At 49.6% G+C, this 27,571-nt stretch overlaps 5 protein-coding genes across 8 annotated transcripts; 2 read left to right on the forward strand and 3 right to left on the reverse strand.

Annotated features, from left to right (window-relative positions):
- Positions 1-524: 524 nt before the first annotated feature.
- On the reverse strand, positions 525-8,405 carry PDAP1 (PDGFA associated protein 1). Of its 2 annotated transcripts, none has more exons than XM_082292500.1 (6): positions 8,338-8,405; positions 5,053-5,138; positions 3,069-3,176; positions 2,578-2,699; positions 1,524-1,675; positions 525-874 (listed from the first exon to the last, which is right to left on the reverse strand). In XM_082292500.1, exons 1-6 carry the CDS (start codon positions 8,345-8,347, stop codon positions 816-818), a joined length of 537 nt encoding a protein of 178 aa, XP_082148626.1. In that variant the 5' UTR covers positions 8,348-8,405; the 3' UTR covers positions 525-815. The 2 variants fall into 2 exon arrangements, with proteins under 2 accessions (XP_082148626.1, XP_082148627.1); XM_082292501.1 differs by having other exon boundaries at positions 5,047-5,138.
- A 109-nt stretch (positions 8,406-8,514) lies between these two features.
- BUD31 (BUD31 homolog) lies at positions 8,515-10,773 on the forward strand. 3 transcript variants are annotated; one of them, XM_082292502.1, is made up of 5 exons: positions 8,515-8,653; positions 9,059-9,213; positions 9,684-9,806; positions 10,033-10,199; positions 10,503-10,773. In XM_082292502.1, the coding sequence occupies exons 2-5, from the start codon at positions 9,120-9,122 to the stop codon at positions 10,551-10,553; spliced, it is 435 nt and encodes a 144-aa protein (XP_082148628.1). In that variant the 5' UTR covers positions 8,515-8,653; positions 9,059-9,119; the 3' UTR covers positions 10,554-10,773. The 3 variants fall into 3 exon arrangements, with proteins under 3 accessions (XP_082148628.1, XP_082148629.1, XP_082148630.1); XM_082292503.1 differs by lacking the exon at positions 8,515-8,653 and adding an exon at positions 8,693-8,959; XM_082292504.1 differs by lacking the exon at positions 8,515-8,653 and adding an exon at positions 8,693-8,936.
- Positions 10,774-11,208: 435 nt separating this feature from the next.
- Positions 11,209-15,923, reverse strand: PTCD1 (pentatricopeptide repeat domain 1). Its single transcript, XM_082291966.1, has 8 exons — positions 15,364-15,923; positions 14,688-14,828; positions 14,275-14,493; positions 13,642-13,743; positions 12,608-13,360; positions 12,251-12,367; positions 11,762-11,944; positions 11,209-11,542 (listed from the first exon to the last, which is right to left on the reverse strand). The coding sequence occupies exons 1-8, from the start codon at positions 15,817-15,819 to the stop codon at positions 11,363-11,365; spliced, it is 2,151 nt and encodes a 716-aa protein (XP_082148092.1). The 5' UTR covers positions 15,820-15,923; the 3' UTR covers positions 11,209-11,362.
- A 196-nt stretch (positions 15,924-16,119) lies between these two features.
- Positions 16,120-22,829, forward strand: CPSF4 (cleavage and polyadenylation specific factor 4). The gene is made up of 8 exons (XM_082291886.1): positions 16,120-16,405; positions 17,344-17,394; positions 17,901-18,053; positions 18,819-18,914; positions 19,057-19,150; positions 19,854-19,926; positions 20,481-20,573; positions 21,767-22,829. The coding sequence occupies exons 1-8, from the start codon at positions 16,303-16,305 to the stop codon at positions 21,833-21,835; spliced, it is 732 nt and encodes a 243-aa protein (XP_082148012.1). The 5' UTR covers positions 16,120-16,302; the 3' UTR covers positions 21,836-22,829.
- A 1,056-nt stretch (positions 22,830-23,885) lies between these two features.
- ATP5MF (ATP synthase membrane subunit f) lies at positions 23,886-25,536 on the reverse strand. The gene is made up of 4 exons (XM_082292149.1): positions 25,493-25,536; positions 25,296-25,403; positions 24,369-24,485; positions 23,886-24,040 (listed from the first exon to the last, which is right to left on the reverse strand). The coding sequence occupies exons 1-4, from the start codon at positions 25,506-25,508 to the stop codon at positions 24,012-24,014; spliced, it is 270 nt and encodes an 89-aa protein (XP_082148275.1). The 5' UTR covers positions 25,509-25,536; the 3' UTR covers positions 23,886-24,011.
- Positions 25,537-27,571: the final 2,035 nt, after the last annotated feature.

Below are 27,571 nucleotides of genomic sequence, written 5' to 3' on the forward strand. Positions count from 1 at the left end.
GTGCCCTTCACACACACACGAGGCCACAGCAGTTCTGATAACTTACAGTTTAATCAGCCAAATATACAAGTTCTCTTGGTGGTTTTTAAACTTGATCAAGTTTGGTTTTTTCTTTTGTTTTTTTTCCATCTGGATCTGACACAATAAATGTTGTTTTTCTCCTTTAAACAAAGGATGATGTGGTTAAAAACTGGCACTATCCCTAATAAGGAGGAGAAAAAGAAAATGAAGAGGAGGGAAAAGGGGAGACTGGCTGCAAGAAAGGAGGGATGAATCCGGGAAGGAACGGCACTCCAGAAGTCCATGAAGTCAGGCTCCCAGCTTATACTGCAACACCCTGCAGCACAACTTGATGGGCTCTTTGCCAACTGGATTCCTCAGATACATTATCCTTTGGGATTTCATACCAAGTCAGTTCCCCACCCCATGCCCCACCCCACAACGACCCCACAATCTATTTTCTTGCAATCTAGTATTTGAAGCACCTCCCCTCCCACACAGCTCCCTCCCACCCTGCCCCCCCCACCGTCTACGAGTTCTTGATCCTAAAAACAGCAAAAACATTCATGTTTCCGAACTGTTACAGGGAATTGCTGTCCAGCACAGCTCTGCACTGCAGAGAGCAGCTGCCCCTAACCCCAAATGGAAATCTGTGCCAGGATGAGGACAAACACATCGTCAGTGTCTCTTGGAGGTGGAGGTGAGGTCGATGCTGCAGGACGCTCTGCGTGGCATCGATGGAAGGCGACACGGCAGAGCTCCTGGCAGGACCAGGCACAGTTCCCTGGCGTTTCCTCCTCTTGCATGGCCTGTGCTTACTTGTTAAGGGATAGTGACTGCAGTCTTTTACCTGCCATGGCTGCTTCGTCTTTTGCTGGGGAGGAAAACAACAGTTTCATCATTTCATGCTCAGGGACTGGGGGTGGATTGGCAGCCCCGGGGATCAAAATCCTGCCAGTTGGGTAATGGAAAAAATCCCACCCTTCCCACCAATTTCTCAGAGGTAAGAGGCACAGCTCCTCTAGTATGTTCCCTTCTATCCCTGGCCTCTCTCCAGGTGTCCAAAAATGAACTGATGCCCAAATTTCTCTGTGGACGCCACCAAGGAGCTGTGTTCAGACTTCTGGTTCACACCTCCCAGGGAAAGGCCAGGAAGGGAAGGAGTGCTGTGTGAATTCCCTAGGCAGTTCAGGTCCCCACATGCAACGCAGATAAATCACCCAGCACAAGGAGCCTGCCAAACCCCCAAACTGGAGCCAGAATTGCCTGGGAGGCAGGGGACAAGACGGTATGAAGAGCAATTCCCTTCTCTCCTCCCCTGCTCCGGTGCCCAAGTACTTGTTTATAAAGCAAGAGTTTTATGAGAGGGAAACAGCTGAGCCTGGTTCTGCTGAAGGGAGTTGATGACACTCAGCAACACCGCACAGGCTCAGATGAGGCATGTGTGGCATGTGGCATTGTGCCTCTTGGCACTGCAGCCATGGCATGGAGAGGTAGGAGAATATGATTAATTATTCTCTAACCTTTTCTTTCTTCTTCTTTCTTTCTGGCAGCTTCTTCCCTTTGCTTCCGAATGATGGCTAGTCGGGCAAGGTCTGCCTTGGCTTGCTCTGTTTTCCCAGCTAGGTGCATTTTCATGTATCTTTCTTTTGCCTTTTGCTTCTCTATTTCCTCTCTGTACAAGGGAAACACAACAATCACCAGAGTATCCAGGAAGCACACAGGAACAGGCAGAGTGGGGCTTTCCAACCAGGAAAAATCCCCAAACTGGGGGTCCTTCACCAGTTTTCCAGCACAGGTTCTGTCTGTTTGCAGGGTTTGAACAGAGATGAGGAGAGAGATTATTTCTACCTTGCTTCAGCTAAATAAGGACATGGACACACAAGGAGGTCAAATGAATTAGCCCCACACCACAACAACTGTGACATGTTTTTCCCAGCCTTACCCTCAAAGGTGTCCTTCTGCTGAAGCAATCAATGCCAAATAAAAAAGCTTCAATCTTTCCTTCCAAACCTCACCATTGCTAATTGAAACTAGAAGATTAAACTTTGGTTTTCAGGTTATTCATCTGCCCAGACAAAATTTCACCACGAAATCTGGGAAACCGGTACCTGTCAGCAGGGCACCTTCTGCAGCAAGACTGAAGTGGGTCCAAGGTGACCTCTGGTTAATGGATTTCTGTTCTGATTTTTGGCATAAAACTTCAGGAAAGGAACGGCCTAAATCCCTTTCACAGCAGTATGATTTCAGGATTTCAGTTAGGTCTGATTTTTGGCATAAAACCTTAGGAAAGGAATGGCCTAAATCCCTTTCTCTCAGTGCCCCAGGGCAGGCTGCCTGGCTCCAGGATGGCCACGGCTGTTCCCAGAGGACAGACAACTCCTGTGAAGTTTCTAAGGAGCCCCATTTTGAAGCACAGTGAGCCCAGTTTGCTGCTGTTCAGTGCCTGCTTTAGGCAGCAACACACTTTAAGGGCCTCCCTGAAACACTGACACAGAGCAGGGGAAACACCTCCCTGCACCAAGCTGCTGCCAGCAGCGAGGCTGAAATTCCAGGGATGCAGCAGGGAACACTCACCTCTCTCGTCGTGAGAGCTCCTTGGGTCCATCCAGGTCCAGCTGAGTGACTTTTTTGGTTGTCTGAATGACACGGTTGGGGTTCTCTATGTCTATCAACCCCTCCACTCCTTTGCGCTTTTGCTGTGGGTCAAGAACAAGAGGGAGGTTAAGGAGCTCTCACACTCAGCTCTGGGTTGCACCAAGAGCTCTCCAAACACACTGCAAAGCACCCCAAAAGCTCAAGTCAAGATTTTAATACCAGCCAGTAAAACCATTTAGGAACCAAGGCACCTTCAGCCTTTTTAAAAATCTTCTTGCCTTTGTATTTCATTTGTAAATATGCACGAGTTTTCATTCTGAGGGCAGAATGCTTTCAAGTGAGGGCTTTTTGGCTTCTAAAAATAGTTCTGTAAAAAATGTACTCTAGGTAGCTCTGCTCAGAATCCAGAGCGTGCATCTGCTCCCTGACCCAAGAATTAGGGGCATTAAGTGCCCTGAGAATGCCAGTACCTGATAATCCTCATCATCTTCATCACTCTCATCTGAATCTAAAGATTTCTTCTCCTTTTTGGGGTCTCCTGTTGCTCCTTCGCCTCCTTCTTCTTGTTCCTCCTCTTCCTACAAAATCAGAGGAAATTAGAGGCAATGTATGTCACCAAAAATCCCAAATCCAGCTCTTAAATGAGATTTTGGAGGGACGAGTGACAGCTCTGAGCACTGGCGTCCCTGATGTGGCCCTTGGGCCACCAAGGCAGTCTGGCTGTCACAGAATGAGAGTTCCTCTACAACAGCATCACCTCCAAAGAACTCTGCTGTTCCCTCCAACAGGAAAATCCCTGTGAAGGACACAACTGGCACTTTACTTTCCCCAAATGAAAGCTCTCCAGGAGAATTTTGGCCTGGGTTTCCAGTGCACAGTATTTCAGAGACTGGAAACTACATGGATGCAGCTCAGAGCTGGATTCCATCCTGGGTCTGAATAAATAAAAACAACTAGAGAAGGAGCAAACTGACAACCATCAACCAGAACATTATTATCCAAGGAATTACAGCCTTTTTAGCAGAGCTTCCACCAGTCAGGAGCCTGGGAATTAATTTCTAAATCATAAGAAGAACCAATATGGGTATGAATAGCTTGTTTTACACTACCAACATCCCTCAAGCAACCAGCAAAGTGGATGAGCAAGGAACAGTAAGAGGAGTAATTTTGTTAATTGTGGGGGTTTTTTTTAAGCTGTCCTTAATAAACCAGTATTAGCTGTAACCATCTGTGTAACCATCACTATGTGATATGGATTACCACAAAAAATAAATCCTTCTCAAAGAGCAGTTCTCTGGTTTGCTGTGAAACAAGACAGGCATTTCAAGTGGGTCCTGCTTTTCTGTTCCATTTCCAGTCAGTATTTTTATTAACAACATGGAAACAGAGAACACACACACAGTTTGTGAATGACATCACACTGGTAGGAGTTGGAATTATTTTGGAAAACAGGATGAGACTCACAAGTGGTTTCAGAATTTGGAAATATGGCATGAAACCAAGAAGGTGGAATCAGAAACTAACCAAGGGGAGCTACACTTTGGAAGAAGAAATCCAACACAAAGCTGGAATATGTGGCTAAACAGCAAACCAAACAATCATCTCGAATTCCAGCTGGGCAAAACATTAAAAAGGACTCAATGCTATGGCTCAGAACTGCTTGAGAGAGTCATCTCAGAGGTATTCATCAGGACTTCCTACATAGGGTGTAATTATCCTCCTGTGGTCAGTGCTCTGAGGCCTCAGCTGGAATTGTGTATTTGGGCTGAGGCAGCACTTTAGAAAGTCACAGAAAAATATTAGAGTGTCACCAGAGCTGTGGTAATTTGGGAATAAAGAGAGCAAGAGCTGCAAAAAGCAGCCAAGGCTTTCATGACAGCAGTCAGCTCATGGTGGAAGTTGGGGGAGCTGTTACAGTCCAATGCTGGGGCACAGAAACGCACCCAAAAGAGGCCCCACACCAGAAAACTCTGTTATCTCTCCCTGCAAGTCAGAGGCAAACAAGAAAATCATGTGTCCAGGAAGAAGTCAAAGGAGTTTTGTCCCTAAATCTATAGTAGAATGAGGGAAAATACAATAATTTCAACATACAGTAGCATGTCAAGATGTGGCCCTTGCTCTCCAAAGCCAAGCTGCAGAACAAATGAGCTGACACTCATGGAGACTGGGATGATGAACTATGGAGAGAAAAGATCTCCAGAGCTGCCGTGTCATGAGCTCCTGTCCCTGAACTTTCAAATGCTGCCATGGGTGGTCTCCCAGGCCTCAGGAACCAGACTGGGTGACATCCTGGAGTCTCCCTAGCTGGAGATATTCAGGATCCATACTGTGATCATGGCTGGAATGATCTGCAACACTTGGCTAAGCTGCCATTGCTCCTGAACAGTGAATAACCAGGCTGGATAAAACAGGAGTTAGGACAGAATACACAAAGGAGCAAACACATACCCTTGCCTTTTGCTTTTCTGCTTGGAGCTGGGCATCAATCTCCTCAGGGCTGGTGTACTGCCTTGCTCGGCCTTTGTGGCCTCCTTTTCTACCTGCACAAAATAATAAAATTAATACATGGTTTAGTGGTAACTTCCAGAAAGGTCTGTTCCTCCTGCAGCACTCTCTGGATTTTAGGTGTGGATAGGACAAACCAAAACAGGTCCTCTGATAGAACCTAAACAACAAAACCCCACAGTGAACTTGGTGAAATGCTCCAAGATTTTTAGGTAAGACACACAGAGAATTGGGATTATTGATACCACCCCTCCCTGCCTGTGCTCACGGCCTCTACAATTCCCTTCCCAGGCTGGCAAGGGGTGCTCACTCCCACAGCAGATCCCAGTTTCCTGCACAGGAGGAATCACAGCATGTTCCTGTGGTTACAACCAACATTCCAACAAGCTTGGCTCCTTAACCCCTCCCACTGTGCCAAGGGAAAATAGGAAGCTAATTGGACAAAAGCCTTGGGAATCACAATGGGAGCTGAAGAAGTACTAAAAGGAGCCTCCATGTTTTACTGCCTTATGAGGAAAAATAGGAAGCTTTAGGAAGCAGGAAGGGGAGTCACCGTGGCTGGCACTGCCCCAAGTTCCAAATTCTGTTGATCAGTGAACTGCTGAAGCCACTAAGGCTCCCTTCAAGCCACTGCTCTGGTGATGTTCTTCCAGCCCAAAGAACCAGGAAGCAAGTTGAATAGAGCCAATCCACAGCCTTGAGTGAGGGAGCTTGGCAAAAAGCAAACAATTCTGGCAAGGCAGCTCTCTGCTGCCACAGGAGTCCTGCAAGTCCAATGGAAGGAGCAGGAAACACCGGATCTCCCTCATCCTCCCCTTCACCTGCAAGGACAATGGGAACCTTACAGTGATGGGGAGGGACTGAGGGATTGTCCCTCCTTCCTTGGCACTGTGGGATCCATGGGAGATCTGCCACTGCTCTCTCACTGTGTGCTGTTGGACTGGGAGGCACTGGGAGCCTCAGAGATCCAACATTTTCTGACCAATTTTCCTGGTTCAGCACAAACTCTCATATGCTTTAGTTCTGTCCCAAAACCCCACTGTGAAGCTTTACAGAAACTCCTGAAATATATTTCCAAGAGAAATGGGGAACTGCAGAGACCAAATTCTTCTTCCTGGATTCAGCTGGGGAAGCTCATGGACTCTCAAACCCTAAGCACAATTCAAAGCTTTGGTGCAGCCAGACAGGTGCTTTCTGTTTGTCTGTTCCCAGCCATCCCACGTGGGAACACTGACACCCTCTGGAAGGAGATCTGCCACTGGAATGCTCCTGGGGAGACATTACCTCACTGCCCAGCACATGACATCACTCCAAATGAAACAACAGTGACATCTGTGACACACCAACCCCCAAATAACCAAAGCCTGCTGTGCTCCCAGCCCGGCCAGGGCCAGGCTCCTCATCCAGCTGCTCCAGAATTCCACACTGGGCTCAGGACCAAGGAACACAAACCACTCATTACTGCAAATAAACAGTGGTGATAAGGGGCAGAAGCGACTAAAGAGAAACTATTTTACATTAAAAGCCTAAAAAGAAGCAAATGGAAGAATGAAGCTCATGGAAGCCCAGCAAGGGCTCAGCACAGGGCAGGGATGGGGCTCTGCTCCCACAGAGAGATCAAACCTCACATCAGACATGGGGAGCTGCTCCTACACCTGCCACTGACCAGCTCTGTGCCTCAGTCTCACCATCTGTAAAACAGGGATAATGGTTCTTTTCCACCTCTGTGAAGCACTTTTAAAGCAGAATCACCTGCAGATTTCACCTGCAGCAAAGCCCAGTGGTGCCCAGGCAGGCCCACGTTCAAACACATCTGTCTTTGGCTTTCAACAGCCTAATTAAGGAATTTAGATGAAAGAGAACGAAATGATACTGATGGAATCTCTTCTTTTTAAAATCAAAGTATCAGGGGGAAAAAAAGGAAATTAATCAGAAATAATCCTGTAAAAAATTTATTAGTAGCTGATTAATGCCCCTCCCTTTTATATTAACAGTGAGTGCCAAAATCCACTCTTCTGCCAACAATCCAACAACTCCCACTGACTTAGGGAGAGAACGACCAAAGACCTCTCTTCTTACAAAAAGCCAAAGGTTTGAATCAAACACTGAAATCTGTACAATAAAATAAAGAACAAGAAATCCTGAAGTTAGAGGGCATTTAAATATGAAAAACGGGGTTACAAACTCCCACAGTTCCCTGCCTTCACAAAAACCATGTGAAAGCTTCAGCCCCATCTCCCATCACTGTGCAAATGGACCCAAAATGAAGTGGTTAAATAAAATCTAAGCAAGGAATCAGTTTGGTGGTAAAGGCTGGGAAATGCTGATGAAATAAAGCAGAGCAAACTGCAGGGAAGAGGAATGAGAAAGGGCTGGTTTTCAACGTGTGTGACCGAGGTTTGCAAGAGCCAATTATGCAGATGGTGCATATGGAGAAGGTTCTGGGTGGATCCCGCTGAGCCGTGACAGCCCGGCAGTGCCTCATCCCCGCTCCTGAATCACACGAGGAGCAAGTCGGTGCCCGCTCCGGAACACCCAAACGCGGCGCTGCCGGAGCCACATCAAAGGAGCCGCGTTTGGAGCCCCTGGACCACCCCTGGGGCGGGACCCCCTGCGCGGCCGCTCGGATCTCCCGGGGCGGGATGGCCGCCAGCCCCCGGTGCCCCCCGTGGGGCTGGACCCACCTCCCCGGGGCTCCGTGAGCCCCACGCCCTGTCCCGGGAGAACCGGCCGCGGTTCCCGTTCCAGCGGGAGCACATGGAGCCAAGCCCGGTCCCACGGGAGGGACCGGCAGCCCCCGGCCCGGACACCCCCGTGGCTGCCGCGCTGTCACGGCACTTGGGGGGCACAGAACGGGCCCCCGGCTCTGCGAGGAGCGTGGGGAAGGCGCCGTCTCCTGGGGGGCGGGGAGGGGGCGAGGCAGCCCCGGAGCCCCCGAGAACAGAGCGGGGGGGAAAGAGAACCCGAGAGCCCCCCAGAGCCCAAACACGGCCGCGGGGGCAGCGCGGGGACCGCCCTCCGCCGCCGGTAAGGGGGAAAGGGACCCCCGCAGGCTCCCCGAAGGCCGGGGAGAGAACGGAGCCCCCGCGGCATCTTTACAGCCGGGGGCGAACACGAGCCCTGCCCGCACCGGGGCGGCCCACACACCCCCTCAGCCCCTTCCTCTCTGTCCCCCGTGTCCTCCCACCGCCGTTCCCCGCGGGGGAACCCCCGGCCCGGCCTGGTCCCCACCACCTTTCGGCATCGCGGCGATGGCGGCGCGGCCCCCCCGGCCCGAGCGGCGCCCGGAACCGGAACCGGAACCGCCCCCACCCGCAGGGCCCCGCCGCTGGGCTGCCCGCAGCGCCGCCGCTCCCGCCGCCCGCGCCGTCCCTCCCGGTGCTCCCGCAGCGCGGAGCGGGGCCGGGACCGGTTCCTTCCCGGCGGTTTCTCGCCTCTCTCGGGGCGGCGGGGAGGGCTCCGGTCAGGCAGCGCGCGGGGCAGCCCAGGAGGCGGCGCGGCTGCGAGAGGCCCCCGGGTGACGGCGGCGGCGGCGCGACGGGAGCGGGCGGTGAGCGGGGCTGGGACCGGGACGGGGAGCGGGACAGAGACCGGGATCAGGGTCGGGACCAGGACAAGCACAGGGACCGGGATCAGGACAGGAATTGGAACCAGGATCTGCGGCCTTCTTTCACCCCGCCAGCCACGGGTTCCGCTGTGGGGCTGCCGGGGCCGGGCCGGGCGGCCTCGCCCCAGTGTCCCAGGGAGCTGAGCGGAGTTGTCACCTCGGGAGAGGAGCGGCTGCCGCGCTTTGCCGAGGAGAAAAACTGACTTATCGTGCAGCAGTCGCCGAGGTTTCCCCTCTTTCACGAGCTCTGTAAAGCTCATTTTTATCCTTGAAGTGGAAAACGGGAAGGGGGCACAGAAACCTTAGGAGAAATATATCTGACCGCTGTTTTCCTTTCGTTTTTTCTAGTGATTCTGAGGGAGTGCTAGAGTGGTTCCCCTTGCCTTTCGCCCCCTTCGTTCCCGAGGCAATGCCCAAAGTGAAGAGGAGCAGGAAGCCTCCCCCGGATGGCTGGGAGCTGATCGAGCCCACGCTGGACGAGCTGGATCAGAAGATGAGAGAAGGTGAGTGGGTGTTCTCTGGGATGGGACCCCAAAGCAAGCTCACAAGAGCTGCTTCGTGAATACAGGTGGACCTTTTCTGTGTCTGTGCCTCCAGTGGTGCTGCAGGTTGATCCTGGGCCATGGTGGTCCCTATTTTTGGGGTCTACACAGGTTATGGAGCACAGAGCTTTGCTTACAGCTGGTTTTGGGATGAAGCTTATGAGTGTGTGGAGGAACTGGTAGTTCCTGTCTGTGTTGTTGCTGTGGGCATGAAGTCACCCACCATCCCAGTGTGGGTCATGTCATCCCACTGCCATTGGTTTGAGATCCTTAAGGAGCTGTTCCAGGTTAGGTCCCTCTCATTTGAGTCTCCTCCCATTAATCTCGGTCTTATCTCTGTCATGTGTTGAGTTATGAACGTTCTTGGAACAGTTCACTGCAAAGGGGTTGAGGGAAGCACTTGGTCACCTGGTGTTTGTGTTCCCTCCCAGCGGAGACGGAGCCACACGAAGGGAAGAGGAAAGTGGAGTCCCTCTGGCCCATCTTCAGGATCCACCACCAGAAAACACGTTACATCTTTGATCTCTTCTATAAGAGGAAAGCAATCAGCAGAGGTGAGGAGGGCAGGGGCTTTACCTGGGGCAGGGGAAAACTGGAGTGAGTGAGGTGTTTACCTGTGGATGCTGCTGAACTGGGAGTTGGTGGGATCAGGTTTCTGGGGAAGGAGGATGGAGGGAAGGCTTGGCAGCAGCCTGGCTGTACTTGCTGGTTACTACAGCTGATAACTCCTGATAGTGAGACTTGTGACAGTTGCTGGTGACAGTGTCTGCTCCTCCCCAGAGCTCTATGAGTACTGCATCAAGGAGGGCTATGCTGACAAAAACCTGATTGCCAAGTGGAAGAAGCAGGGCTATGAGAACCTCTGCTGCCTGCGCTGCATCCAGACCCGGGACACCAACTTTGGGACCAACTGCATCTGCAGAGTCCCCAAAAGCAAGCTGGAAGTGGTGAGTCTCCAGCTTGTTCCTCTGCTCTGCAGTAGCTATTGTGACTTCTCCCAGCTCAGTGACAGCAGAGGGGGTAGTGCTGTTCTTCCTGGTGATTTCCTCTACCTTTGCTGGTAGAGTTGGTGTCTAGCTGGTTCTAAAGCTGCTGTCAGCTTTGGCATTCATTTAAAGTTGTTTAAGTATGGGAAATAGCACCAAACAGTGGAAAACCTTCCCACCTAGAGCCCTTCCCTGCCTCGAGGTCTGATCCTGCTGCTCTGGCTGTGGCTAGGCTGAAACACCCTCCTCATGTTTGTTTTTCAGGGCAGAATCATTGAGTGCACTCACTGTGGATGCAGAGGCTGCTCTGGTTGAAGCCTTTTGCCATCAGACTTGTTTTTTGAACTCTGAGGGACATCCTCCTCCTCCTCCATCTCAATGGACTATGAGTGCAATTACACTTTCTGTGATGGGATACTTCTGTATAATAATTAAAGCAGCAGCATAATCACCTGGATCGTGAATAAATGGGGGGTGCTTTGGAGTAGGGTTTTGTGTAGCCATTTATTTTAAAATAAAGTTTGCCTTCCTGACAGAGTGGTGTGATCTGGTGAAACACTCCTGTTCCCCTTTTCTCCTGTTAGATCTGTTCTGGGTGCTTGAAGGTTGTTCTGCATGTTGTGAGCTGCTCTGGGGTTTTTCCTCAACTAGGTCCATTTAAAAGGCTGTGTGGAAAGGAAATACAGTTCCCAAATGTCCTGTCTGAGCTCTTCCCTGACCACGTGCAGATGGAAGCTGAATTTCACTGGAATTCTCTGCTGGAATTAATGCACAGATCCCTTCAGGAATGACAGCAGTCTAGAGTCTTATAGGTCACATGTGAAATGACAGAACACAGGACAGAGACAAAACCAGCACCGAGCTAAACCCCTGTTAAATCTGATTTTGCTTCTTCGTTGTTTTGCGCAGGGTTTGCTAAACTACAGCCCACCTAATTCTTGGCAGTTGAAGGAAATTCACTGAAAACGTATTTGCTCCTCCTTAAAACAAAAGGAAATATTTTATTATGTAGCTATTGCAAGAAGTTTGCAACTGGGGGTTGGGGAAATACGAAGCAGCTTTACTACAAGCCACTTTAAAGAAGCAAGTCATGCATCTTCCTTGTGCTGGAAAAACTTGAAACTTCAGCATCCTTCTCCCTTTTCCTGCACAGCCTCTGCCTCGCTGTCCTGCCCACCAGGCTTTGCTGTCCTGTACTTGGCCCAGGGGTGGGGGGTCTCCTCTCCAGCCATAACTTTTAACCACCGGTAGTAGTAGCCACGGAAACCATCAATCTTCTCCAGGTATGGGTTTTTGTACTTATACTGCAAAGAGAAATCCAACAAAACAAGTTTCTATTAGATCAGAGCTCACTTGGGCACCAGACTGCAGGAGCTAAAATATGCTACTGAAGAAACAGCAATCAAGTAACCATCAGCCAGACCAGACAAACCCAAAGGACACCCAGGCAGAAATTTATGATTCCCCTCCCTTCTTGGTGTCCTTTGTGATGCCTTCACACCCTGTCAGTCCTGGCTCCTTACCCTGTCAAATTTGGGAGGGTACCGTGCTGCGAACTCCAGCTGCCGGATGATCACTTCATTGGGAGGCACCTGGTTATTCCTCATGTCCCGCAGGATCTCCGTGAGGTAACTGTAATCCAGCTGCCTCACAGCAGCAGCAATGAGGGTGCTGTAGATGTACTTGTTGGGAGTTATTCCAGACCTCTGCAAAGAACAAATGCTACAGTTAAAGAAGTTTATCTGCTGACTAGTGCAGGACTCGCAGAAGGAAAAGGCAGAGAGGCACTTTTTACACAAGGAGCACAACTCTCACCATGGGACCTGTGAAGCAGCTTGTGCAGTGCCAGCACAGGTGCAGGGCAGACCAGCTACTCTGGAGCTCCATGTTTTTGGGGAGAACAAAACCACTGATCACAAAAACCTCAGCAGGTCTTTCAAAAGCATTAACCTTTCACTTTGCCTCTTTCTGCAGCTCAGACCCCAAGCAGCAGCAGATTTTTCTTTGATTACCTTCAAATCTGAGAGCAGCTGCAGTCCATCCTGCTGTTTGTGGCAGGCAATTGCCAAGTTACAAAATGTCTGGAGGTTAGGTGACAGTCCCCTCTTCACCAGAGCTGGCAGCACGCTCTGCAAGATACAAGTGTTGGCATCACTTCCCAAAAAAATCTCACTGTAGCTTTCCAAATAGGGAGCTGGATGTGCTAGAACAGAATCCGTAAATACTTAGAAATTAACCCAAGCACCACCTTGTGGAAACAGTGTGAGATCCCAGTTTCTATTGTGGACAGGGAAATGGGTCTCAGTAAAACACAGGAGGCCTGAGACCAGGAGGTGGTGGTAGGGCTGGTTCTGAGGTTTTTCTCTCACCTTTGCTCCCTCCAGGTCTCCCTGTTTACTTCTCTTCCTCATTAAAGTGTTAAAGAAGGTCACATCTACTTTTACTTTATGACGATCCAACAGTGCCAGCAAAGAGGACTCTGAGGGGCTCTGGGGTTCCACAAGCTCAGCCAGTAATGTGAACGTTTTGATGTTGGGCTCTGCATTGTCCTCTTTCATTTTGTTCAAGAATCCCTCCACATCCCCCATCAAAGCCAGTCTATGGAATGGCGTGGCCACTGTCCCCAAGGAAACCACAGCTGTGTCAGGCATCCTGGAATCCAACAAGTTGGGCAGGTTGCAGAAAGGCAGCTTCTGGCTTGGGTGTGCCTGTTCCTGCTCCATCTCACTCCAGGCTCGCCTCATCAAGGCTCCAGCCCTGCTGTGAGTGACGCTGGGGCTGTCAGGAACAGCTGGTTCTGCTTCAGCCTGAGCCACATCTTTATTTTGTTGCTGGATCCGTTCCTCGGGCTGCACTGAACTCTCCTGAAATAATTGTTTTTCCATAGCTTCCACATCCAGCTGGACAGCAGCACTCTCTGATGCCTTCTTCCTCTGATTTTTCACCTTTTCCTTCCGCCTGCCAGGTGGCAGCTGTAGCTGAGGTGGGTTCTCAGGAGGACTGAGAAGGAGTTTAGAGGCCATGGCAGGATCGCCAATCCCACAGTCTCTGGCCGCACGCAGCATCAGGTTGTAGGTGTGGCTGTCAGCCTTTATTCCCAGCTTATTCATTTGTTTCCAAACCTGAAGAGGGGAAGATGGATATTAAATACTAAGGCCATCTCTAACAGCCTATAAGCACATCTGTGTGAGAAGGACAGTGACCTTGAGCTGGAGAGCCCTGTGAGATGATCCAGGGCTATTTACCAGCATATGAGATGTCCTGAGCAATGTCCAGTTTTCAGAACTTGCGCTAGGAGGAGCTGAACTCCTCCCATTTCACCACCCTGCTACCTTCCATGTGTTCAAGTTATGGTTACAGCCCAGCAGCACTTTCCCCCCTCTCCTAAAACACGAGGACAAACCTGCAAGGCAAATCGGAAGCCGTTCTCGCTGTCTTTTATGCAGCTCATGAGAAGGAAGCTGAAGGTCTCAGCTGTGAGGACATGGCCCTTCTGCACAATTTCCTGAAAAGAGCAGAGAGAGTATTAAATCTCCCAGTTACCCTGTGTGGTGAAGCTCAAATACCACTATCATCTTCTGGGGATAGAGGTAACAAAGCATAGGGTGAGCTCCAAATGTTTCAGCAGAATGATTGCTCTGGGAGAGAGCCCTGATGGGAACCTGGGGGCAGGAACAGCAACCTTTTAAGATATTCTTGGAAGGGCCCTGCTGACAAGAGCTGCTGTAAAGAGCTCTAAAAAGAGCTAGGTCTTCAAAACAAGGAAAGAACACAAATGGTATCTGTGAACTCCACAAAAACTCTGGTAAGCTTTTGACATACCTTATAAATTTTAAAGCCAAAGCTGCCTCCTTTCAGGTAATTAAGCTTAAAGTTTGGTATGTACAATTTCACTGTATGACGATAAGCATCAATGAAATATAAACACATGATCTGTAATTATCTCTGCTGGAAATGAAATTAAAACCTGATGCAACATGACAACTTCCAGGAGCCATAACCCCAACAGATTACGGGGAAAAAGCAACCTATTTACCTTGAGTACATCCAAGCACATCCTGAGGTCTGAGCAGAGGGCACAGACCTTCAGCAGGGCATGGTAGGTGATGAGGTTCAGCTCCTCGTTTTTGCTCTGCAGCTGCTGCCGCAGTTTCAGGGCGCTCTGCAGCCCCGAGTCCTTCCACGGAGACTCAGCACAGGCATTGAACAGGGCTGTGTAAGTGGCCTCTGTGGGGATTAACCCTCGTTTTTTCATCTAGAGGAAGAGAAGAAGGATTTGAACTGGCTTTTTTGCAAAAGGACATTTTGAATTTTTTAACTTGTTTTTAAGAGTTTTAGGCTAAGAAGGTGCCAGCACTAACTTGAAGGCATTTTGGAGACAAAGTAACATAATGAATGCTTGAAGTAGTTTTAGCTTAGAAAATGTTTTGAAAGATAAGTTAAACCTACATCATTGTAGAGCCTGAATGCCTTTTTCACGTAGCCAACCCTGCCACAGCCGCCAATGAGAACGGTGTAATTGCTTTCTTCTGGCTGGACATGCTCCTCCTTCAGCATCTGCACCTCAAACAGCTCCAGGGCCTCTGCCAGCTACAAGGATGAGAAAAATCCATCACAAGGCAGAAGAAAACCAATTACAATGGATATTAATATATGCAGCTATGGGCAGATTGCAGTGCAAGTCCTACAAAGTGTGGGGTTCCTAACAAGAAGGCTGGAGAGGGTCCTTGGACAAGGGCATGTGGTAATAGGACAAGGCGGGATGGCTTTAAGCTGACAGAAGGAGATTTAGGTTAGATATTGGGAAGAAATACTTCACTGTGAGGGAAGTGGGGCATTAGCACAGGGTGCCCATAGAAGCTGTGGCTGCCCCATCCCTGGAAGTGTCCAAGGCCAGGCTGGACAGGGCTTGGACCAACCTGGGATAGTGGAAGGTGTCCCTGCCCATGGCAGGGGATGGAACTGGATGATCTTTAAGGTCCCTTCCAACCCAAACTGATCTATTATGATTCTACAAGAAATTATTATTTTAATTCTTTCTGTAAAGACACCAAGTGATAGAGATGGGTCAGAGCTGCATCTTTCAACAGTGCTATTCAAAACAAGAGAAAAGCTGGGCTCAAACCTTGTCCTCTTTGATGAGGGCCTTGCACCGTAGGAAGTACCAGTATGGGGTGTTCTTAGGCCCACGTCGAGGTTTTCTTTCTGGTTCTTCTTCTCCTTCTTCTTGAAACTTTAAATCCCGAAAGCGCGCTGTGGTTTTGTGGTAATATTTTCTAGAGGAAAATTTATCGGATAGCGTCCCGAACTCCACGCCTTCATCATCATCATCATCATCCTTCTGCTCCTCGGTAGCTCCAGCGGAGCTGCCAGCACTGATCTCTCTCGGGTCGCTGCCGGGCAGTTTGCAGGAAGCCTGGCAGGAGCTGCACGTTCTCCAGCCCGGCAGCGAGCCCTGGCCTGGGGGCCGGGGCAGGAGCGGCGCCCGGCCGGATCCAACCCCGGGGGCTGCGCACCGCGCCCGCAGAGCAGGGGAGGCGTAGCGGCACCAGCGGGGGACGAGGAGCCACAGGGAGCCCATGATGTGCCCGTTGCCCCCGGAAGCGAGCGGGTGCGGAGCAGGAACGGGACTGGGACCGGGACCGGGATGGGGATCGGGATCGGGATCCGACTCCGCGCCGGCACCACCCCCCGTCACCCGCCCCCCCCCCTACCCGCAGCGCCTGCGCGCAAGGAAGCGGCGCGTCCTCGGCGGAGCCGGCGGTCTCTGATTGGCGGGTGCGCGCGCGCTGCCCGCCGGGCGGTGGCGCCCCGGGCGCTGATTGGCCGGGGCGCGCGCGCTGCCCGCCGGGCGGCCGTGCCCGCCGTGGGTCCCGTCATTCCGCGGGCGGGCGGCGCGGGGCGGCCACGGGGCTGCCGCCGCCGCCTCCCCTCACTGCAGGCGCTGCCGGCGCGGAGCGGAGCGGGTCGGGCCGGGCCCGCCCGGGCCCGCCCGCCCGCCGCCACCAACACCGCCACCATTCCGCCCCTACCTTCCCGTTGCCGGCGGCCCCCAGCTGCCACCATGCAGGAGCTCATAGCCAGCGTGGACCACATCACGTTCGACCTGGAGCTGGCCGTGGAGCAGCAGCTGGGGGCACAGCCGCTCCCCTTCCCTGGCATGGACAGTGCGTGTGGGCTCTCTCCTCTGCGGGGTGCTTGGGCCGGGGCTGGGCCCCTCGTCCTGGGGCGGGGGCCATGGGGCCGAGGAGGGTGGGCTGGGCAGGACTGCGGGGGCTGGGAGGTTTTTAGGGATTTGAGCGTCGTCCTCAGGTTTTATCCATATATCCACCCAACTTCCGCTTTCCCCGTGAGGTTTGTGTCTTAACCCAGATGTTTTTCTTTTCTACTTAGTGAAATCAGTAGCTACTACGCAGCCAGGCTGGAAAATTAAACTTGAGGTGTTACCGTGAATAAACGTAGCTCTCCTGCAAAGTATTTTAGATTTCCTTTTTCATTCACTTTTGGCAGATGAGGCATTTCGATGACAAGAGTCATCATCTTGAGGTATATCCGTGGCTGGCTCTAAATATTTTCATTCTGTCTGACACAGACTCAGGAGACTCATAGTTTTCTGAATTTTTCTGGCTGGGCTACTAAACTTGTGTTTGACTTCCTGTTGGCCAGGATCAGTAAGGGATAACATGCTAATGGTTGTTTCAGGCAGTTCTGGTAAAAAAATACCAGACTGTTAATGCCATGACTATAAATACAGGGTTCAGGAGTTGGACTTCAGTGATCCCTGTGGGTCCCGTCCAACTCAGGATATTCTGTGATATGACTGACTTAACAGCAGAGGAAAACCCAGCTGAGAACTTAAATTGCTGAAAAGCAAAACAAGCACCTCCAAATCTGCAAATTCCTTTTCATGTCCCTCAAGAAGAAGACAGTTATTTTTGAGTGCCAGGCTTTAACAAGGAGCTCCTGCAGGAAAGTAAATTCCCCAAACCAAAATATTACTTTTCTCTTGATGTTTGAGATCAGTTTTCTTTCTAGGACAGAAATATTGTAAAAGTTGCCATAGAGGTTTGTTAAAGCAAATAATGTTTCCTTGTTCTCTCCACAGAGTCGGGCGCAGCTGTCTGTGAGTTTTTTTTAAAGGCAGCATGTGGAAAAGGCAAGTTGTATGGAATACTGGAAAAGGCAATTAATCTCACAGGGTGGAGGGGTGAAAATAGATTTTCTAGCACTGTTTATAGTGTTCTTGTTTTGTAAAGCTGAGGCTAACCTAGACAGAGGATAAAACTGAAGGATGTTGGAATATCTGCAGCAATTGGGAAATAATGGCATTTTTAAAGGAAATTGGGAAGTGAATAAGCAAAGCTTCTGTTAAAGGAAGGTTTGAACTTGCCACAAGCAGACTTTGCTGTGGATCTGCCTCTTAGTTGATGTGGTTTTTAGTTGCCAGGATTAAGAGCTGGAGACTTTGTTGTGAAGCTCATTAGAGGGTATCACAAGACTGTTTTGGAGCTCCCCATTTTGCTGTTATCATTTAAGGCTGAAATCATAAGTGATGTTTTCTGAAACCCCTCTTGTAGAGGGGAACAAGGTGTTGCTGTTACCCGACATGACACATTTTAATTGTTCTTTTTGCCTTCTCCTTGCCCCATCCACCCTTCACAGGAGGCATGTGCCCGTTCCGACACATCAGTGGGGAAAAGACAGTTGTTTGTAAACACTGGCTACGAGGACTGTGCAAAAAGGGAGACCAGTGCGAGTTCCTGCACGAATATGACATGACCAAGATGCCCGAGTGTTACTTCTACTCCAAATTTGGTAAGTAGCTCCTGCTGAACCGATCCTTGCTGGTGTGGGAGACTGAAGAAGATCCTGGTGCATCCCTCTCATCCATCCTCGGAGCGTTACATTCTTCTGTGTCTGATGTTAGATTGACATTTTTGTAGATCTGCTTCACCTGATTATCTGCATAAATTTATGATGTATTGTAGATGTCTTCACTTGAGAGCTTGTCCCTTGCAGGAAGAGGGGGGAAACAGCTGTTTTTACTGCTTTTCTTGCCTTAAGTTCATTTTTTTGGGTATGACATGAGTAGGCAGAGCAGCTGGTCTTTGCATGACTCTGGTTTTGGGGAGCTGATGAGCAGCAGAGGGCATGGGAGTGCAAAACTTTTATGCACTTGCTTTCCAGCTCTGGAGATCTGGACATAATGAGGCAACTTGCTGCCAGAAACTTACAGTCTTATAGCTTTCCTTGGATTGAGGTTAGTGTGCAATTTGTAGTTTCTCCACACTTCTGGTGCACCAAATGTTTGGAGTTTGTTACCATGACTGCTCTTTCAAATTTAGTTCCCCCACTGTTTTAAAAAACAAAAATAATCCAGTCTGGTTGAACTTAGCTCACCAGGGATGAGTCCTTGGAGCTCTTTAAGGAGGTTAAGGCAGGCAGTTAGACTGTTGTGCCTGAACTTACAAATGTTGGTAACAGCTCTGTGGGAGCTACATGATCCAGGTAATGTTTTAAGAGTCATTTTGATCTCAAACCTGCACAGTTGACTGGGAAATGTGTTTACCTTTGGTACAGGGGAATGCAGTAACAAGGAATGCCCATTTTTGCACATCGACCCGGAATCTAAGATCAAAGACTGTCCCTGGTATGACAGAGGCTTCTGTAAACACGGTATGTACCTCCCACAGTCGCTGCTTCTGTGGCTGGAGATCAAGGGCAGGGTGTTGCTGTTGTCTCTTCACATGACCTGCTGGTGGATGTGCTGCTGGGATATGGATATGTGGAGTGTGAACTGCTGAGCTTTGTGTTGCAGGTCCCCTTTGCAGACATCGGCACACTCGGAGAGTCATTTGTGTGAATTACCTGGTAGGATTCTGTCCAGAGGGGCCTGCCTGTAAATTCATGCAGTGAGTATGCTCCAGGCTTGCCCTGCAGCCTTGTTTGTTTCCCTTGTGATCTGCTACATGTCAAATGAGGGTGCTCCCGTGCTTCCCAATGGTTTGGAGATTTGCCGGTGTTTAGTTGGGCCAAATTTTTACCGATTTGAGGATTGAGAAAGTATTTACAAGAGCATGTAGTGACAGGACAAGGGGGAATGATTTCAGACTGATAGTGAGTAGGTTTAGATTAGACATTAGAAAAAAATTCTTCCCTGTGAGGGTGGGGAGGCCCTGGCACAGGTTGCCCAGAGAAGCTGTGCCTGCCTCATCCCTCAAAGTGTCCAAGGCCAGGCTGAATGGGGCTTGGGGGAGCCTGGTGTAAAGGAAGCTGTCCCTGCTTATGGCAGGGGGTTGAACTGTATGAGCTTTGAGATCCCTTCCAACCCAAACCATTCTATGATACGGGCCAGGGCCTCTCCAGGGAGCTCCCAGTAAGACTGGCATGGTGATTAGATGCCATCAGTGCAGTGGAATCACATGGATTTATATTCCAGAAAGCAGAGGGATATGCTACACACATGCAAAGAGAAATGGGGAGGGGGAGGTCTGTTTCCCGTGAGCCAGATTTAACTGGCTGAATGTTTTGTTGTTTGGAGTTACTTGACTGAGCTGATGATAAAATGCTGGCATATGATTTGAGAATCAATTTTCTTGTTTCCTTCTAAACCAGCCCTCGGTTTGAACTGCCAATGGGAACCACAGAGCAACCACCACTGCCTCAGCCAACACAAACACAGCAAAAGGTACCCAGATCCCCTGCCTCCCCACACAGCCACCCTCAAACCTCTCCCACAGTGCTTTAAAATAGAATCGATTGTCTAGTGGTCAAAACTGGGCACTCAGGCTCTTGAGTCTGGACAAGAGAATTAAGCAGTGAGCAACCCTGAGTGCCATTATAGTGATGAAAGCCCCACAATTGTTCCAACTTCACATGGAGATCATGTCACAGAACACTCCCACGCTACACAGAAGCACATCATATGTGGTTGTGCTGCAGTCTGCCAGGTTTTATAATCAGGTTGACATCCCTCCGTGATGGCAATGATATTTTAGCAGCCTAAACCTACTCTTCAAATCTGCTTTCCAGAGAAAAACAGGATCACTGGGCTTTGTAAGGCTCAGTGCTTGATTTCTTCTCTCTGGTGCTCCAGCTGGCAGAGCACCCACACACAGATTTGGAAGAAAATTGATCATTTGACATATGGGGTTTTCTTTTACCTTCTTAACAAAACAACAGCCACAAAGATCTTTATTCTGGATGCACTTAACGAGTCAGAACTCTTCTCCTACCCAACAGAGGACTCCCCAAGTCATTGGAGTCATGCAGTCTCAAAATAACAACAGTGGGAACAGAGGACCCCGGCCGTTGGAGCAGGTCACCTGCTACAAGGTAATGCAGAGGGGAGGGCTAAGGAGGGAAAGGCTTTTTCACAGTGTAGAGGGGTTCATGAATTCTGAGCTTTGCTCAGTAGACATTGTGTGGTGCCTGGATACAGCTGTGGGAATTGGCCGTGAGTTCTGAGGTCACTGCCTTGCCAGTCCTGGAGTTGCTGTGACAATGACAAATTCTGTAGGACTCTGCTGTCTGCTAATGAACAGGAAACCCTGCCCCAAAGACTGGAAGGAGACTGTCAAGCTGCACATTTCAAAAATAAGAATTAAGAGTAATTTTTTTGTCTCATAAGCAAATTTGCTTATACTGGTGGGTGTAGATTATTCTCCCCTGTTAGCCTGGAAGGTCCTTGAAAGTAACAGAAATTAGGTTTGCAAAGCCTGCTCAGTATTTGAGTTGTAAATGCACCCTGTGGTGTCAAACCAAGGAATGAGTTGTTCACCTTGGTTGCTCATTGAGGAGCACCAGGAAAATTCAGACACAATCAACTTTCCATCTCTGTATTTTTCCACAAAAGCCCCAATCACTAGAAGAGGACAAAGAATCTTCCTGTCCCATTAGCCCTGACAGTTACAACATTTTACATGTTAGCTCTGAGCCTTGTGCTTGTTTGGGTGAAAATCGCTGTGATTGGACATTCGGGATATTAAATAGCTGAATCCATTCCACTGTAAACCTTTAATAGCTGCCTATTATTTTATCTGCAAGTAAATTACAGATCTGGAGAAGGCTGTTGCACCGGATACTGCATTTCTCTGTATTTGAGTAGCTTTAAGATGCAAAGTCATGAATCTGTGACTTTCTCAAGTTCAGAGGTGCTTTTTTGTGTTTAATTCAGGATAGCTGACCAGGAGAGTCCCCATGGATATGGTGCCTATCAGATGGAGTAGTCCTAGAAGCCTCAAATGTTGAAATCCTCCTTGTGTGCTGAGTGTTCTCTCCTTTGAAATGCCTTAGAATAACATGGCATCAGGTTACTCCCAGCATAGAAGCAGCTTTTGCTCCAAGAAGTGGTAGCAGCCCATAAATCCTGTCCCTCCTGACACCCTGTTCCACTTCACCTGCTAAATGCTGCATCTTCCATGTGTGGAAAAGCTTCCAAATGGCAGCAGTTGCTGGGTGCCTTAATGAAGGTGGCTAGAAGGAAAAAGCTGGAACTCTGCAATAATTCCTGTCTCTTTCTCTTTCAGTGTGGTGAAAAAGGTCATTATGCCAACAGATGCACCAAAGGACACTTGGCCTTTCTCAGTGGACAGTGAAGGTGCAGCAGGAAGGTGCAAGGGAGCTGCTACCACTGAGGAAAGGTTTCTGCCTAGCACAATGTCTGGAGCTATTAATCAGGTTGTTTTTTTAATGCCATTACTGAAAGAACTGGTCAGAGGCTGGCTGCTGCTAAGCAACATTTTTGTAATTGTCCCCAACTTTTTTAAGTTTTAACCTTTTTAAAATCGATTTTGGCCTCCGCCTGTTTTCATTGAGCCCTGATGAAAGGTAGATCTAAAAGCCTGTAGATAAACCAAGCCCTTACTGGTGCAGCACTCCATGTAAACACATCTTAGGCCAGTGTTTCTCTAAAGTATTTTCCTTCTGCTACTTCTCTTTGGAGAATCTGCAGCATTTCAGCCCTGCTTGTGGAAGCAGGAAGACTGACTGGGAAAACTTAACACTTACAATGCCTTCTCCTCAGTGAGGAAGCAGGGATTCTGCTGTCCTGTAGCTTTTCAAAAGCAAAGTCCTGTTTCCAGGTCAGCCTGGTGAGCTTGTCCTGGTGGCTGACGTAACCCCTCACGTACATCAGGCAGTAAAACCCATGTCCACTTGCTTTGTTTCTGTGCTTCTTGCTGTACTGAAGGTTAGAAATCAGTCTTCTGGGAGAGAACTGATCAAGGGGAGAATAAATTGGCATCTCTCTGGTTAGCCAGACAATAAGGAACAATAATTATAGGAAAGCTGCATCTGTGCTCAGTTCCCACTTGCAGAAAGGAGGGAAATGAGCATGTCTTGGAGTAGGAATAGAAGAGCCTTGTCTCAGCCCCCATCATCCAGCTCACACTGAGCAGGTATTCCCACACTGTGGAGACCAGGAAGTGGACCTGTATATTCTTATGGAACATTGCTTTTAAAAGTGTTGGTAGAGATTCCTTCTGAGAGCAGTTTTGTTTTCAACCCAAACCCCATTTATTATGAGATTACTATTTCAAAAGGGCCAATGACAAAATGTGAATTAAAAGAAAAAAATTGCCCACAATGTGAGCCTTATTGATTCTACCCCATCTCTTCATTTGCTGCCTGCCTTTATACTTTGTTTTTATTGAAATGTACTGATGGCAAAAGCTGGCTGTGAATTTACTTTTCTTTAAGAACAAGGTAATGTGGCTGGATTAAGAGAAGTGACCAGAGCCTGTGTTGGTGTCAATGATTGCAGTTATTTCACTGTGGAAGTTTCAAGTCTGAAGTCACAGACCATCACTTTCATGGCACTTTGTGCCCCCCTCAGATTGAGCTGTGTGATCTGTGTGTAACTTGGCATGTGGGAAGGGAACTAAAACACTCCAGTGTCTCACTACCTTCCCCACTGAGTTCAGTTTTTGGGCTTCAGTACCAGTTTTCCAACACTGAAAGCCTTCCTGTAAACACTGAAGCTCTTGGGAGGTTTGTGTCCCTCAGGAAGTGTTTTTCACTCTCCGTGCTGTTCAGACAAGGATGGTTCAGGTCAGCTCTGCAGTGCCCAGCTCCAGGTGCTGGTGTGACATCGGGGTGTGAGGAAGCTCAGAGCTGGGGCCAAACCCACAGATGCTCCTTTAAGCTGCATTTAAGTCAAGAAGAAAGTTTTCCTTTGGTTTATTTTGATGGATTTGAAGTCTGAAGCTCATTCCCTCCTAGCTTTGGCAATGAAAGGAGGTAGAGTTTTGGTGGAAATTTTGGGTTATCTGAGGCAGTGACAGAAGGAGGGTGCAGATCTGTCTCATCTCAGACAGTGCTCAGCAATGATGGAAAACTGCCCCAATACCTTCAGTCCCTGGTGACAGCCTGACTGAGAACCAGAAACACAACAGGCCCAAAGCTCAGAAATTCTTTCAAATCAAAACACATCCTCTCAGCCCCTTGTCCAGCCTGTCTATAATGGCCAGGAAGCAATCCAATGCTTTTATTTTTATCAAACTAATCAGTTGCAACAGTTCCCCCAGTTCATAATACAACCCAAGGAGCAGCTGCTTTCCCTGTGAACTTACCCCTGAGGGGTGAAACTCTCAGAAGACAAATGTATTTGCACAGTACAATTAACAATTCAATTAGGAGAGTGTCAGCTCAGGAAATGTAAAGTGTATGCACTTTATTATTGATCACAAGAGTACAGATTTAATATCTATAGTTCTAATGTCTTCTGTCAGGCCAGCTGTGCCAGGAGCTGCACCTCCACCTTCTGATGGTGTTTCAGTGGTACTTCCTCCTGCGGTCATGCTCTGCAGCAAAGCACAGCAAGTTAATTCTGCTGAACTCAAAAGAAAAAAACCCCACCACACCTGAAATTACAGGCAAGAAAGCACTCTAAAAAAAACTCCTGAGCATGTATTTTCTACGTGCTGTCAGGTCAGACAGGCACCAAGGTCTAAACTTTCTTCATTACCAAGAAAATACTCAGTAAGCATCAAGTTTTCTACGGTTACAAGAAGTCTGTTTGCCAACAATCTTGCATTTTATTTCTAAAAGCAGCAGCAGGTAATTGCTTCTATTCCCCAGGCAACCTTCCAAGGTGTCCTGCACACACAGTCAGCCATGGTTTTTACTTACTCACGTGACTGTAGCTCCACACGTAGCTGAGGACAACATACCCAGCCAGCAGCATGGAGATACCCCCGATGCCCCCCTTCCTCACATTGATGTATTTGTTGTAGTATCTGTTGTAACCTGTGGAGGAGGAAAGTTTTCAGAGCAGCCAGATGAGCTGTGTGTTACCCTGTGTGAGAAAGAAGCAGCCTGGATTCACAGAACTTCAGGAAATTGTTTCTTATGAAACATCTGAAGGTCTCAGAAGCAAATCTGAGAGGAGGCAACCTGTGTGTTAGTTGAGCAAGGTGATCTCAAGTTAACAGCTCTAAGCCTTAAAAAAAGGAAAAAAACCCCCATTTTCCCCTAAGTGTTATTGTGACTTTCATGAGCTCAAGCTGCTTTGGAACTATGTAAGTCTTCCATATATTACAAACAAGCACATGTGTATTATCAAATGCAGACAGTTGCATTTGACATTGTGTTTAAATGTACCTGAATGAGATCTCTACCTATAGCAAAGGACAGTGGTCCCAAGTGATCCATAAGAGCCCTGTTTCCTTTTTTACCATCTGTAGGGATCAACTACTTTTAAACTATTTTTTATTTACTTGTGATCTTGGGAAACCCCGAGATTTTCAGCCAATGGGTTCAGGACTAAGGGCACCCCATTTCTCATTTGTACAAGAAAAAATACTGAGAACAAACATCAGCTGGATAAAACCCACACGAGAAATAAGTTTACAGATGCAAAAACGAGATGTTACAGCAGAAACTGCTCTGGGAAGGCAAAACTCGTCATGGAGCAGCCCCTGCGCTGCCAGACGCCCCCACCCCCCGGCAACATCCACTGCGGCAGCCAGGGGCTCTTGTGTGCTGCTCTCCCTGCCTCCGTCAGGAGAACGGATCCAGGGCCCCGCACCTTCCGGGCCTCCCCCGCAGCCTCCTCACCTCTTTGCACAGCGCCCATGATGCCGCCGGGGGTGAAGTCCCTCATGGCCAGCCAGCTGCCCAGCTGGCCCAGCTTCACGTCCATCAGCTTGGTGTCCTTGAGGAGAACTGCGGCAGGGAGAGGGAGAGAAGCCGGTCAGCGCGGGGCTGAGGGAGGGAGGAGGGCACCACGGTCACCTTGATCTCCCCGCACTCACCCGGCGGCTGCGCCATCTTGATGTGCCCGGAAGGAACGGGCCGCAGGGGCTCATGGGAGGAGGGAAGGGCGGGTACCCGGATGGCGGGTGGGGCGGGGCCGGCGCCATGTTGGGTGTGTCCAACGCCATGTTGGGTGTGTCCAACGCCATGTTGGGTGTGTCACGACGCCATGTTGGGTGTGTCCAACGCCATGTTGGGTGTGTCACGCCCCCCTCAGGAGGGACCGTGGGCGCCCCGGTGTCGCCTTGAGCCCGTCCAGCCCGTCGTAGTGACGGGACAAGGAGTAATGGGTACACATTGGAAGCAGGGGAAATTTCGGTTAGATATACAGAAAAAATTTCTCCCTGTGAGGGTGGTGAGGCCCTGGCACAGGTTGCCCAGAGAAGCTGTGGCTGCGCCATCCCTGGAAGTGTCCAAGGCCAGGCTGGACAGGGCTTGGAGCAACCTGGGATGGTGGAAGGTGTCCCTGCCCATGGCAGGACATGGAATGAGATGATCTTTAAGGTCCTTCCAATCCCTTAACAGTCCATGATTCTGTGATCTCCTCTCTGGGGACTGCACATGCTGCCCCGGATGCCACAGGTGCTGCCAGCCTGGGAGGGAACTGGGGCACCTGAGGGATTTGTCCTTAATTTCTAGTCCAGCAGGTCCCTTCAGCAGCTGGGCCCCTCCTCAAGGGATGGTAAACAACTCCTGAGCACGTCCTTCAATCCCCCAGGGCAGCGCCTCGCACCGTCCCACGTTATGGGGTGTCAGGTGCCCTCCTCGCAGTGCTTCAGATTGTGAGAAAATATAGAAAAATTCACAAGTTGTCATCAGCATCTTCACACGTCTCTATCAGCAATCTTGCTGATGTCCCACAAATGAACCTTTTCCAGTGTGTTCTTAAGTTGCAACTCTAACATGGTAAATATGCGCTCACAGACAGTATATACTGCAACATACATTTAAATTATTGTCATTTATTGTACTGTAAGAGGTCCCTTTTCCATGCCCACTGAGGGCTTTTCCCTGTGGGAATATGATGTGTTCTACTACAGCTCCTCTGGAAGGGTGTCAAAGACAAAAGGAGAGGCTGGGTTGGGGTATGTAAATAAACCCACATAACCAGAGTGGTGGAGCAGTTAATGTGCAGATAAAGACAATTTTTTCCTTCCTGTAACAGGAATCACAGAATATCCAGAGTTGGAAGAGACCCACAGGGATCATCCAGTCCAGCTCCCGGCCCTGCACCGACACCCCAACAATCCCACCCTGTGCCTCAGAGTGTTGTCCAAACGCTCCTGGAGCTCTGGCAGCCTTGGGGCTGTGACCATTCCCAGGGGAGCCTGGGCAGTGCCTGACCACCCTCTGGGGGAAGAACCTTTCCCTGATATCCCACCTAACCCTCACCTGACACAAGTCCAGCTGTTCCTTTGGGTCCTGTCCCTGCTCACGAGCAGAGATTGGAGCTGCCCATGTGCTGCCACTCGCGAGGAGCTGCAGCCCCGATGAGTCTCCCCTCAGGCTCCTCGCAGAACAAACCAAGTGACCTCAACCACTTCTTGTTTGGCTTCTCCCCTAGACCTTTCCCCATTTTCATAGCCCTCCTTTTGATTGCTTTATATCTTGTATTGTGGTGCCCAAAACTGCACCCAGAACTTGAGGTGAGACTGCACCAACTCAGAGTAGAACGGGAAAGGGCCACCCAGATTTATTTCCTGTTCTCCAGAGCCCTTCTGGGGCGCTCAGGCCCACCCTGAGCACACCTGCAGCCCTGGGTGGTGGCACCAGGTGGGACTCCAGCAGGTGTCACTCGCAGGCAGCGGCTGCGGCTGATGATCCCCGTGTAGTGACCTCTAGAGGCTTCAAATCCTCTCGTGCAGGTTCATAGCAGTGTCAGGGTTTGTTGTTGTTTATTGTGCTGAAGCTGAAAAGCAAAATGCTGCAGAGGTAAACAGGGAGCAGCCGTTCCCCCGCTGCTCCTGACAGGTCAAATAGCACCCCGGGATTCCTGGATATGAAAGCTCCATCCCACAGAGGACTGGTAGAGGAGATCAGAGATGCAAACTAAATTAAGGATGCTGAAAGGAGCCCAT

The sequence above is a fragment of the Coloeus monedula genome, assembly GCF_965178545.1.
Source record: "Coloeus monedula genome assembly, chromosome: 16".
Lineage (NCBI taxonomy): Eukaryota > Metazoa > Chordata > Aves > Passeriformes > Corvidae > Coloeus > Coloeus monedula.

Bases quoted from the DNA above. Each gene is read 5' to 3' on its own strand.
- BUD31 (XM_082292502.1), top strand. From the start codon at position 9,120: ATGCCCAAAGTGAAGAGGAGCAGGAAGCCTCCCCCGGATGGCTGGGAG. The intron at 9,214-9,683 runs GTGAGTGGGTGT...GTTCCCTCCCAG, and splicing joins GGATCAGAAGATGAGAGAAG to CGGAGACGGAGCCACACGAA. The intron at 9,807-10,032 runs GTGAGGAGGGCA...GCTCCTCCCCAG, and splicing joins GAGGAAAGCAATCAGCAGAG to AGCTCTATGAGTACTGCATC.
- ATP5MF (XM_082292149.1), bottom strand. The intron at 24,486-25,295 runs GTGAGGAGGCTG...CCTCCTCCACAG, and splicing joins CATGGGCGCTGTGCAAAGAG to GTTACAACAGATACTACAAC. The intron at 24,041-24,368 runs GTAAGTAAAAAC...GCTTTGCTGCAG, and splicing joins GTGGAGCTACAGTCACGTGA to AGCATGACCGCAGGAGGAAG.
- PTCD1 (XM_082291966.1), bottom strand. From the start codon at position 15,819: ATGGGCTCCCTGTGGCTCCTCGTCCCCCGCTGGTGCCGCTACGCCTCC. The intron at 14,829-15,363 runs GTTTGAGCCCAG...TCATCCTTGTAG, and splicing joins CCCTCATCAAAGAGGACAAG to CTGGCAGAGGCCCTGGAGCT. The intron at 13,361-13,641 runs GTTTGTCCTCGT...TCCCCTCTTCAG, and splicing joins GCTTCCGATTTGCCTTGCAG to GTTTGGAAACAAATGAATAA.
- PDAP1 (XM_082292501.1), bottom strand. The intron at 3,177-5,046 runs GTATGTGTTTGC...CTGATTTTGTAG, and splicing joins CAGAAAAGCAAAAGGCAAGG to GAAGAGGAGGAACAAGAAGA. The intron at 2,700-3,068 runs GTACTGGCATTC...CTTGACCCACAG, and splicing joins AAGATGATGAGGATTATCAG to CAAAAGCGCAAAGGAGTGGA.
- CPSF4 (XM_082291886.1), top strand. From the start codon at position 16,303: ATGCAGGAGCTCATAGCCAGCGTGGACCACATCACGTTCGACCTGGAG. The intron at 19,151-19,853 runs GTGAGTATGCTC...CTTCTAAACCAG, and splicing joins CCTGCCTGTAAATTCATGCA to CCCTCGGTTTGAACTGCCAA. The intron at 20,574-21,766 runs GTAATGCAGAGG...TTTCTCTTTCAG, and splicing joins AGCAGGTCACCTGCTACAAG to TGTGGTGAAAAAGGTCATTA.